This window comes from Labrus bergylta, chromosome 5, assembly GCF_963930695.1.
Source record: "Labrus bergylta chromosome 5, fLabBer1.1, whole genome shotgun sequence".
Classification (NCBI taxonomy): Eukaryota; Metazoa; Chordata; class Actinopteri; order Labriformes; family Labridae; genus Labrus; species Labrus bergylta.
The window spans coordinates 10,817,284-10,829,902 of record NC_089199.1 but is presented as its reverse complement, the minus strand read 5'-3'; the positions used below and the strand labels follow the sequence as shown (position 1 = coordinate 10,829,902).

Here is a 12,619-nt window from a genome sequence, read left to right as displayed (position 1 = left end):
AGGCTGCGAGAAACACAAGCTCATAAATCAAAAGTTGCTGCACTGCAGCTGCACAGCGCTCACAGAGGTTAAAGGTGGACAGCTGGTGCACACTGAGAGTCGCTGCATTTCTTACCCTGGTACGAGAAGTGATGCATCGCTGCCCTGCCTTCAGTCATCTTAGATCCACGCAGTTCCCACGGTATACAACTGGGCCGCAACATCTTCTCAGTGCTCAACATGATAGAAAAATCCATATCTGAGCTTCTGTCTTTGCATTCTCCCTGTTTCTGCAGCATTAGATTACTGCTGGGAGGATCCCAGATGAGGGATTGGACTCAGATTATCATGGGATCAGTTCACGCCCTCCCATCATTTCCACCCCCCACCTAGCATCCATATCTACTTCTATAAAGCTTACTGTACCCCCCTGCGGTGGTCTTGCCCACGCTCTGATCACGCCATACCAGCAGATGGGACATCCCTCTATGAACCAAAGATTTTGATACACTGCTGGTATGTACTCGTTGATAATCCGGGACCTCCACCCTCCAACTGTGTAATCAGACAGCTGAAGTCGACTGTATAAGAAAGCTAATACCTGATTGTGACAGAGAGGCATATGTAAGGCAGAGACAATCTTACTGTAATCCTTTGATACTGGCAGTATTAAAGGATTGCATCCACTCCATTTGAATCATGCAGCATGGTGGCAACAATGTCTGAACTCCCTCCAATGCCAGGAGTGCTTTTTACATTTACTCTTGTAGTAATAGTCTGAGATTCAGCTGCTTCTTCAGTTTACCCCACGAGTCAGTAGTGGAAATCAAATTATGTCACTATGCTGTTTACTCCAAGAGTTTTTAAGCACTTCTGTGTCAGAGCAGATATCAGAGAATCACATTAAAGCATGATGAAATACTGTAAACGTTGCCAGAAATACTGTACATCTCTCTTTTCACTGTGGTGGAATACTGTGCAATTCTGATTATTACTTAGCTCACTTTCAGAGAAGCACACCCATGCTTCATATTATGATGGTAAAACTTTACCATCATAATTATCAGGTACATGATTTTAAATATGCCCTAATGTCCAAGAAAATCTCAAACTGCTTTCATAAAGTGACAACAACCTTTCCCTAAACCTGACAAAACAGCAACCAATCTGATCAGATTTGTATCAGCAGTGATTTGTAATACTATTGAAAGGTACAGAGAAATGATTGTGTCCTGCATCCAATCAGAATCAGATTTCCTCAGTAAGCACATGACAAGTTTTTATCTGATATAATAACTAGATTAGAAAAATAATGGCTGCATGCGTGTTTTGAGGTAATCGCTGTTGCCTCAAAAGCAAAGTTGATTGTCGGTCCAAAGACTTGTCAGGTAGGTTTACTGACAGCTCTATGTTGTTTGTAAATGCTTGATAGTGTTAAGTGTGTACTTACTCCCAGCTGTACCTCACTTTGGGCAAGAATGTCTTATAAATGTAATTGTAACACCATAACACTGTTAAAGCCGCCTACAATATAAAACATGGACGTATAGTCTCAGTGACATCACCCATTGGTTTCTGAAGAGGCATGTTGAAGCCTGAAGAAGAGTTTTGAAGAGCAGTTGTCGCCATATTTAAAATGCTAACTCCACCTAGCTTTTGATCAATCTAGAAACAGGCAAAGAGGTTCAGCTGAGGCCGGCCTGAAGCCCACTTGCAAACAGTTACAATGTGTCCACCTGTCAGCCAAATCAGCAATGCCCAAATGTACGCACATTTATATAAATGGGAATTTTCCCTGTTCTTTTTGGAGCCAGACTCCAGTGGACACTTGATGAACTGCAGTTTTTTTTTTTTAGCACTTCTGCCTTGGCTTCAATTTTCAACATAGGTGTTTGCTGCTTGGTAAAAACATAAGAAAGCCCAACTGTCTGTTGACCTTTCAGCCAACATGAGCCATCAGGAACTTTCTAAGCATTAGCATTATAGCTAATTGCTGAAGGGTTCATATTAGAAAATTAAGTACATAAAAGAACTAATCAACTGCTTATTAACAAGCAGAGCGACATCTAAGCAATGTCTTAGGTTTGAACCAAACCCACCCAGCAGCCCCCGTTTCTTTTATCTACACAATGAGAGACAGGAGCCTCGTCTGGAGGAGAGAACCAATTAGTCGTCTCTCCATGGCTTGTCACCTGACAGTCTGCTCATCCACAGCCTGATGGAGGAGGTTCTCCAGCCCGCTCATTCAAACCAATTAAGTTCCGGAGGTGTATTACCTCACACTCATTACCTGTCTGTCACAGAGGGCTGCTGCCTCTCACATCGCAGCTCATTGGTCTTTTCAATGTCTCACAGTTTTACCCTTCAAATTATTCTCTCTGTTTCATATCATCTAAGATTTTTATTTCCTAGCTGTGCTACTTCTATATGTCTCTTTGTTAGAGGAAAATATTCCCCCCTCAAATGGACATCTGCTACAGTTTAAGTTAAAAAAAAAAAAAAAGCACAAGAGAAATTGAAGAGAAGCTTGTTCATGAACTCTTGAGAATAAAAGATGTGGAAATGCCTTACAGCGCCGAATAAAAACACTGCGGAGACATCAAAACATTCACAAACGCGTACACTGACAAAAGGCTTGCATCCTATCATTGCCCCTCTCTCTTGGCCCACAGAACAATAAAACAAACACTCAGATGTTTGGGTACAAAGGGCTGGACTCATGTCACAGCTGGAGTGTGTATATGGTCCTGCTCGAGCTGTCCAAACAGTTTATATGTGTGAGATGGATGACATATTTGGAACGATTCAAATTCCCACATTCCCCCTTGCAAAACACGCTACAAACGAAGCACCCATAAACCATGTAACATCAGCCTGTCGAGCCAGACTTTGACTCAGCGCAGATATGGATAGAATTCCCCTGATTGCTCTATCAACGCTGGGAAGGCGAAGCACAAGATATTATTCAGCTGTGACAGCTTCAGGGAACAGAAATGTGCAACACAAAAACTGTTTTACTTACACAAGACTACTAATGCTAGATTGTTTTCCTCTGGAAGTCTCATAATCACCTACAATAAAAACTGCTGCAGGTCTATTAGGTGTAAGCAGCCTTTAATAATTACTGTACAGCTCTCCTGCTCCAGGTAGATACACATAGCTTTTCATTTATTCATAAATGCAGCACAGTGTGAGCAGAAATTCATTTTAATCCCTACTGGGCCACTGTTAACTTGCTGAAAGGTCACAACAAGACTTATAAGGAAAATTTGCATCGATTAACAAAAATTAATGGTCACTTGAACTCAACAGTGAGTACCAGAACCTTTAATTGAGTCCAGATGGAGCTCATAGTGAGCCCAGTCAGCTAAACACAGAGCCTGCAGGGGGCCCCGTTGGTCCTGCTGCTAAAAGGAGATGACTAGATCAACTTTTGGTATTCTTTTATTTATTTAACTATTTAAAATGTTATTTATCTTGCTGAACTAATACCCTCATATTGTACAGGCACAGCTAACGTCTATTTTTTTTCAAACTTCTTCTCAGTAAAGGTACTCTTTTTATAACAGAAGGAATCTTTCACAGCATGTAATCAGAGGTGGATAGTTAAAAAGTAGACCTACATTTGCTCCCCATACAGTAAGCACCGCAGTAAATTACAATGTTGAGGTATTTAAGTTGAGTATTTGAATTTTGTCCTACTCTTTACTTCGGTTCATTTTAGAGTAAAATATTTATCTTTTCACTGAAGAGCTATTTCACAATACACACACACGCACGCACGCACGCACGCACGCACGCACACGCACACGCACACGCACACGCACACGCACACGCACACGCACACGCACACACACACACACACACACACACACACTTGTGTAATATGTGTGTTTCTCTCATTCTCTCTATTCCACTTCTGCCCTACTCCCTTTGCTTAACCTTTCCAAATAGTAGTATAAAAAAACCCTAAACAAGCTGTGACTGTGTCAGTAACTCATGTACGGTGTGTCCTTTAAACACCTACAACAATAATTAAGCAAAATTGGGGGAAACTTTTGGGAAACTTTTGAGGGTTTCTTTCTCTTCTCCTGTGTTGTGGCCAATCAAGGGAGTACTGTTTTTTTTTATTATAGAGTTATTGTTTTGTAGTTAGTGTGGGTTTTTTGTTGATTACTTAAGATGCTGGCTTATGCTTCCAGTTCTAACATTTCTGTTGTTTTATAATAATTCGTATTAATCCAGCCCACAGATATTAATACAGCGCCCAGTGTCCATTACTCAGGCATTAGAGATTATAGCCAAGGATCCCAGCAGAGTAAAATAAGTAAATGTTTAACGTCTATCTTTATTTGATGTTGAGCACACTGAACATCACTTAACATGTATCCTGTCTGATCCTGTCTGTGTGTCTGGATAGTTTAATAATTGAGGACAAGCTGTTGTTTCATACAGAAATGTTCACAGCATCTTCTTGATTGTTTTCTTATGTCGTGGGAATGCTTCAGTCACATTGAACTTCAATCTGCAACATATTTTAAAATGTGTCCTGTCCGTGTTCTGCATTTTCAGGGACACATTGAAAGAAGTTTAATGAGCTGGCCGGGGTTTAGTTTATCTAAAAAAATAACAACTGAGATCCACCTCGTAAATATAAATACGCCATCCTGCAGGTGCACCTGGCTTTTAAAGGGAGAGAGAGGTTACACTGATTGGTTCAATCCATGTAACACCCAGAACACACCTATGAAGAATCCCACCTCTTTGCGCCCTGTGCTTAATTTAGTGCTGTGCTTGTGTGCTGCAGAACTACTGTAGTAAGTTGTAATACACGGCCCACATTACTTTGCGCCACACATTATAGACCTTCAAAATAGAGCCCCCCTGCGTTGCTAGACTGCCAGAATAACCATGTTGTCTCTTTTTCTCTTTATTAGAACAGCAGTGATGTTTAACACACCTGTAAATTACTCCCACAACCCTGCCAGCATCCCCCTCATACCGATCCTCCCCCTCTCTACTAATAACACCATAATGATGCTACTGTTAGCACAGTACTGAGGCACTGTGCTTTATGGACTGACCTCAAAATCAATTCTGCTGCACACAGGGTCTATTAATGGAGCTAGGTCTTAAACTCTTCCTCTCCTCTCCCCTCTTCTCTCATAACCTTCTTTATGATAACCTCCAATATTTATCCCCCTGCCTCTCCTCACCTCTTCTTTTCTAGCTTTAGCTTCAGGACTTCACCATGGACAGTAAATTACACACCGCCAGGCCAGGTCTTCTCATTCGAGCTAGTTCTTTGACAAAGCTGGACGTTCTGCAGCCCTGTGGCACATTTTAACCTCATAAAGGGAAAGTAATAGAGCCTGTCTTAGCTGACTTGCAGTAGCTGTGAAAAAGTGCATCACAGAATAAGTTCCTCCCTGAAACTACACCCACAGGTAAAATAGCCCCAGTAAAACACACAAATTACAGGTGGCTTCTATCCCTCTAAAGTGAATACTCTTGGGCGTCCAAAATGTAAAATTAAAAGCCTTATTTTTGCTCTCATTAGCGTCCCTGGTACACATCATTTGCAAATAAGGCGGATTTTGCAGCAGGGATGGAACAGAGGCATACTTGAGGGCTTGGGAGCACATTCCTGGACAGAGAGACGAGCTGAGTCTCTTGCCGTGGTTAATTAGGGGGAGTCTGTGGGAAACCCCTGAATCTGAAACACCCGTCCAAAATAACCACATCACTTCAAGTAATGGCGGCCATGTTGAATGGAACTCATTGTTTGTTGGCCAGAACGAAAAATTCCATCACTTTCGACCAGTCGTCTGAGCTGTCGTCGTAACAGTGAGAGGGCCAATACCAGAGAGAAGCTGTGGTTATAATACCAGACGACAGAGGAGGGGGAATACAAGGATGGTAACTGTAAACAGAGTGGTTAAAGGGGCAATGCACTCATTTTACATGTCAAAGTAGCCTGTTATGTGACCATGGCAAAGACGGCAAAGGCATTATACAAACTACAGTAATAGAAAGCTCCATATAACTTTCTTTTGGGGTTGGTTAAGAACATTCATACCCTAATAACAGAGGCTAGAAATTGTCCACCTGCTTCCATCTCGTGCTCTTTTACCCTGATTTATATGGGGATGCCTTTGGGAGCCCTTTGGGGGTTCAGAACCTTGCCCAAGGACGCTCAGCCATGTGGTCTGGAGGAGCAGGGGATCAAAAATGCTGATCCTCCTGTTATGAACTGTCCTTGTCAACCTTTTGAATCATAACCACCTTGAGCCATCCCCCCTTTTTTTTATTACCCAAAACACTTGCAGCCAACCAGGGGTTGTAGCAGATGTCTACTTTACCCACTTGATAATCCAGCTTTGCATAGGTATCATCCAGCAAGAAAGAGCTCATCATTCAAATAAGGTTGCATTATTAAAAGGATGCAGCATATTTCAAGATAGGATTATACCAAAAGCTAGAAGTCAAGATACCTCATCCTTAGTGTGAATCATGCAAATTGAATGTGTCTGCACCAAGCATGAATAATATTGTCTTTTAGAATCTATTCGAGCAGGGAGACGGATTCAAAGTGTTGACTGTACATTTATATCAGATACAAGATCACATCAATTATTGAATGTCAATTATTTAACTTTTCAATCAGAACATCCAACTTGAAACTTTCAAATTAGATAAGAAAATTAGAAACCATTCAATCAATAAAGTGAGTCCCTGTAATGAGGAGCCATGCTGATGAATGTGTCTTATTACTATGCATGAAAACTGAAATAATGTTGATATAAATGATGAGTCCATCTCTTTTTTGGAAGCCTTCTGGGAATAATAACAAAGCTTTCTATATTTTTAATTTACCTTATTAATCATAATGGGAGCACAGAGCCAGAAAGAAACTGCTGATAGTTTAGTTCGTATTGTCCCTGCAGTTTGCATTATTTAGGATCAAATAGCCGGTGGCAATTTCACTGAGTATCCTATTCATTAATGTATAGCCAATTTGGGAAGACGGTCCCGTCAGCTAAAGAGATAAGCAGGTCTATTTTTGGTGTGTTTGTGTTGATTGATGCTGAAGATATAAAATAATTTAAGACAAACATATGGTGGGTAATCAGATCCTTTTAAGCGTGAAATTAAAGTTTTTAAAAAAAGTCACATTTTAGAAAGAAAAAAAAAGAAGCAATCTCTGAGGCCATTGATCTCACTTCAAGCTGTGAGCAACTTTAAGAAGCCTGGTGATAAAGACTTCCCTTTTTAATTGCTTCGTCCTAAATAAAAATGCAACGAACATGCTTCTAAAAAAACACAAGTAAGCTTTTTCAGGACGTCGCCGTGTCTCCTGAGATATCTGTGGAGCTCACATTGTTCGGGTAAAGATTGGCAGGTTATTTATTGCAGACATATTTACAGTAATGCATATACACAGCCTTCTCAACAGAGCCGCAGCATACTGACGTGTGTGTGTGTGTGTGTGTGTGTGTGTGTGTGTGTGTGTGTGTGTGTGTGTGTGTGTGTGTGTGTGTGTGTGTGTGTGTTTGTTTGTTTGTGCCTGAGCAAACAGGGCACAGTAATTGGTGACCTGATGAATATTTTTTTGTAAAAACCTCCTCAGCAGCAGAAAACAGAGAGACATGCTTTTAACACTAATGCCTGCAGGCAGAGGACCAAAAATAATTCAGGGACTGAGCACACTAACATGTTTTCATGTCAACATATCAGAGGGCCCAGGGAGATTATACATCAACATAAACATAACATTTTTTTATGTTTGGCTTTTTGTTGGTACTGGTTTAGGATTCATCCAAAAAGAGAACATGATAAATGAAATCACAAGGTAAAGATGTATTTTTTAACAAAAAGGTTATCAGGAAAAGAAAACAACAAATCAGAGTCTGAATAATGTAAATAAATAAATGTTCTGGTTTTGTTACTAGCTTTGGCTTTTATTTTTACAATATATTGAAAAGGCAGAATCTTTAATCCAGACAGACGGAGGCAGATAAAGTTTAGTCACATCCCTCAGACTTTAGTTTGGTGCTTTGTCAGGAGTGTGTAATCTCATTTATGAAAGCTATGTTCTCCCTAATGATGAATTCAAAGTCTGAATTGATTCATTTTGGAGTAATTGGAAATAAACTCAGCAGAGAAGCTCAGTGGAATGTCGCTCTAAAGTAAACAGTGAGGTGTGTAGCAGAGAGAGCCATCTGTCGCTGTCTGAGAGAAGAATGGAGATGTACTGTACATGTACCCTAGAAAAAAGGAAACCTCAGCTACACACACATATACCTGTGAATACATTATTCTTTTGATCACGTATTGATCGTTTTTGTTGCAATCTGTAATCCTTTACTCAAAAGAATGTCGACAATTTGAGAAATATGTCACTCAATTGCTTGTTTATTGAAATAAATGCACAAAGATAGAAACAACAACAGGAATATAAATATTCTCTCATGAAAGAGGACGCAAACTAGCAAAAATATTAATAAAAAAAATTGCCCAGCAAATCACGTATTTGATTTATTTGACATTAAACATGTCCAACAACTAGAATACAAAATATTGATTGCCGGTTTCCAAAATGGAAGTTGAAATTTCTCCGTACAACTGTCAAAATAGAAGAGATTTTTTAGTTAAGTGTCTTATGACATATCTTCCTAACACAAATATAACTTTAACTGTAGCAAACTAGAGCATATAGAGCATGAATAGTTGTCCAGTTCGACTACAAGAAGGAGATGGGATTGTGTTCAAGAGTTACTGTTGATTTCCCGTCTTAAAATGAAGTGCACATAAAAACAAAACTTCTCTCAAAGAGAGAGAGAGAGAGAGAGAGAGAGAGAGAGAGAGAGAGACTTTTTATTTCATTTTTTAATGTAAGTCATAAAGTTCATCTTGCTAAATGAAAACCAGCTTTATATTGACTTAAATAGTTGTAGTTAAATGATGTGTGGAACATCAGGCATCAGAATAAAATGCAAAGAACTGGTTATTTATGGATTGTGTAGGTGTTTAAATGTAGACATTATTGTCAGGATTTTCATTACGTCTGCAGTCAATCTCATAAGATGTCTGGATGAACCAGGCGATTCAGAGTAGAGTACTGCTTATCGTTCGCTCTGCTGGAATGTTCCGCTTTGTGTCCTCTCCATACAGGAGGCTGTTCTGCACTTCCTCAAAACTCATTTTCCTCCATGCCTACTCCATTCTCTTCAGGGAATGAATTTAAACTGCAGCCAAGGCAACAATATGTACCAGCAGCAATAAAAAGTCTCCGCTGCTAAAGCAATGAGGCATTTTAATAGGATGAGCTGAGAGTGTTGAGAAGGCAACTGGGCTTCGTCTCCCTCGCTGTTTGTCTCCTCTTCTCCTTCTTACACATGCAACTGTTTGAAGTTTGGACTCAACGGGGATTTGGATGATTTAAGGTGAAAACGAATAGATGGCAAGTAGAGTGAAAGCATGCTGAAGATGGAAAATCGGGCTCTTAAAGTCTGATCATCATCCGCACCTCCTGTTGTGAATGGGGCACCCCGGCACCCAGGCAGCAGCCTTGAAACACCCCACATGGGAGAATTATACTAAACGCTCAGTCAAAGCTCTTATTTTTGTCTCATCGCAGCAGCACACTGAATCTTTTTTTTATTCTGAGTCCAGTGTGTGTCATTAAAGGAGACACATATCCACCATCACATGAGAGTCTACTGTCTCAGGCTTCTGTCAGACACACTTTACTACTATCAGACCTCAACCGAAATGCATCAAAGCTTATTGTATCTAAGCAACAGGCAAGGAAATCCTCTTTCGTGAGCTTTTTTTTCCCAATCCTGAACCAAAAGAGTGATTCTCTCCAGATGTACATGATGCAGATCTAACAACCTGAAGGTCCATAAAACACAACCAGGAAGCAATACTTCACCTAATCCACAACAGGAATTCTCCACTCTGACATATGATGGTGATATTTGAAGAAGATACCTACAATAAAGTGCAGTTTTTTTTTTATGGTGCCATTTCTCTCTTTCTGCCTCTTCCTCTATTTCACTTTCTTGGCCTGTCCTGACACGGCATGAATCTGGTCCTGCTTGAGGTTTCTGATGTTGAAAAGACGTTTTTGGTTGTCAGTGTTGCCAAGCACTTTCTCATGGTGGATAAATGTTTGTCCTCTCTACACAATATAACAAAGACCCCGGTCTAGACCAGAGGCTTGTAGTACGAAGTGAGTTCAACATACCCGGGTGAACTTTTGGTTGCCTGGCTTCAGTATTTCTAACAAATGAGATTGCACTAAGCGGTCACATGATATCACAAACAAAGATTTTCTTTGACCCAATCACATAAAAAGGATGGTGTACCCAGAATATGACATTAGCAGATTGTCCTATTTTACACACTCTACAAAATAACACAACTGCTTTTAGCAAATACAGGAAGAACTACAGGGGGAAACACAGACCGAGTGAATGTGTGAGTTACAGCTTAAAATATCAATTTAGCACCGTGAGATATTTGTTTTGTGACCTGGTGCTTTATAAAGAAATCAGTAGATCCATTTATGGAACAGTGAGTCCTGAAAACAACTTGTTGCATGCAATGTTTTGATGAGGAGCCCATTTAAAAGAAAAGAGGGAGAAAAGGACCATACGAGGAAACATAACACTGAAGAATATCCTCAGTAGTCAACCCCTCTATCTTTTTCAAGTAAATAAAAGTCAGTCACATAATGGGCTCTTAATCCAAGCTGTGACCTAAACAGGAAACCCATATTAAACACTGTCTTCATTAGTAATCCTCTGGAAACAAAGACTGCCCTGACTCTGTGGGAAAAAAAATGGTTAAATGAACATTTTGTCTTTCATGAAAAATATCAGTCTCACTGATAGGAAGAATATCATCTGGGAGGCAGAGCTTCACACCAGAAAGCAATTCAAGACTCGGAGTCACACTAAAAGTTCTCCTCGAATTGGCTTTCACCGACTTCCTCTGTCAAGTTTCATTTGGATAAAGCTGGATGGAAAAATGTAAGTGCAGAGAAATATCTGGTTTAGGAGTTTCCTGTCTTGAAGTTGGCATCTTTCTTGGAGCTCGCCTCACTGGTTCTGCTCCACTGCCTGTCTGCCTCTACACAAGCCTGCCAGCCCACCACTTTAGCAGCCTCAACTTCTCTCTCTCTCTCTCTTAGGTGGCACTTCACATCACGGATTGCATAGTGATTGCAACACAACCATCTGCCACCTGAACCAAAGGAATGCCATCTCCAGCTGGTGCCCAAAGTGTGCAGCCTTTCTGTCACCTCTGCTAATAAAGCTTAGCTACACGGGGGTCAGCTGTCATGTCTCGACTCTGACCCCAAGCAATAGCTACAAAATAAAATCAGCCTCCCCATATGATGCCTTGCTGTTGACCCACACACTTGGAAAGATTTCTGAGCGTTTATTAACAATACCGACAGGCTTCCTCTGCCCCAGTATGGACATGAAAGTGGATTCCTGCCACCCAGATGACCTCCCCTCCCTCCCTGCATGCATGCACTCCGCAGGAAAATCCAGGAGTGGAAACTCTCTCACAAGTCGAACTGCACAGTGTGGCCTCTGCTCTCGCTGACAGCCTCCTTGACTCTGATGGTTCATTACTGGGGTTTGCATTCCCTTACAAAGCAAAACAAATAACCGCACACATTATTTATTTAAGGCCATGACCAACCACTATGGAACAAAAGCTACCAATGTGCCAGTAAGTACTTCTGAGCTGTTCAGCTATGATGTACAGAAACAAAAAGAAAAAAGTCTAAAACTTAACTGCAAACACTGTATAAGATGTGAATAATATTTCTTGCGGGCACGCCAATAAGCAGCGTTTGTTTGCTGTTTATACTTTATGTATTTTCAATATCTCTTTTGGATAGTTTTTACTGCTTTTTCTTTTTTACATTTGTTGTAATTTTTCATCTTTCTCGTTATCTGTCTCTTCTATATGCACTAAATAACATGATACAGTGTTCTGCATTAATCTACATTTAATATGAGAAGGGTTCTGATAAAGTAATGCATTGGGATGCCTGTTATGTTACTGGAAATGTCACTGTCTTCTCCATCTTCTTTAAAAAATAAGAAAGATATTCCCACCCTCCTAGCCAGAAAATGTTCATCTGTCTATGAAACCCCCGGAGTCCTTGCTATGACATGATTAGGTCTTTACACGAGGAAGTCTAGTTTGGAAGAGGAAGAGCGAGGGAGAAATGTGAGGGGAGTGAGGGGCTGCCTCTCTCTGGCTATTGTTTGGACACAGTTCCTCTCACGCTGCATTGACCACAGACAGGGCGTGGCTGAGGGGGGCCAGGCAGGGAATATGAGGAGTGGTGGGAGAGGGGGTTGAGGTATTTGGGTGGTGATAGATACAGTGGGCAAGGTTATTGTGAATTGCATACTTTCTCTGCATGTGGACAGCGGACAGGAAGGAGGGTGGTCCCTGGTGAGTGTTTCACAGAGAAAGAAAGAGAAAGAGCTGGGGTGGGAGGGACGTTTGTGCCCCTGTAGTTTGGCTCTCTTTTCCCAGCTCTGCTCATGTGCACGATGAAGTAATGAGAGACCCGGGGCCTCTGACAAACTCAGGCCAGATGGGG

The 12,619-nt window shown here is 40.9% G+C and overlaps 1 protein-coding gene across 9 annotated transcripts in view; it reads right to left on the bottom strand.

Annotated features, from left to right (window-relative positions):
• The window catches only part of kaznb (kazrin, periplakin interacting protein b), a 108,646-nt gene that overhangs the window by 45,405 nt on the left and 50,622 nt on the right, over window positions 1-12,619 (bottom strand). Inside the window, exon 1 of one of the 9 annotated variants that reach the window (XM_065954742.1) lies at window positions 116-243. The exons of the other annotated variants lie outside the window; for them this stretch is intronic. Coding sequence (XP_065810814.1) covers window positions 116-236 — 121 coding nt within the window. The 5' untranslated portion in view covers window positions 237-243. Of the gene's footprint in view, window positions 1-115; window positions 244-12,619 lie in introns of those variants that run through there. 9 annotated transcript variants of the gene reach the window in all.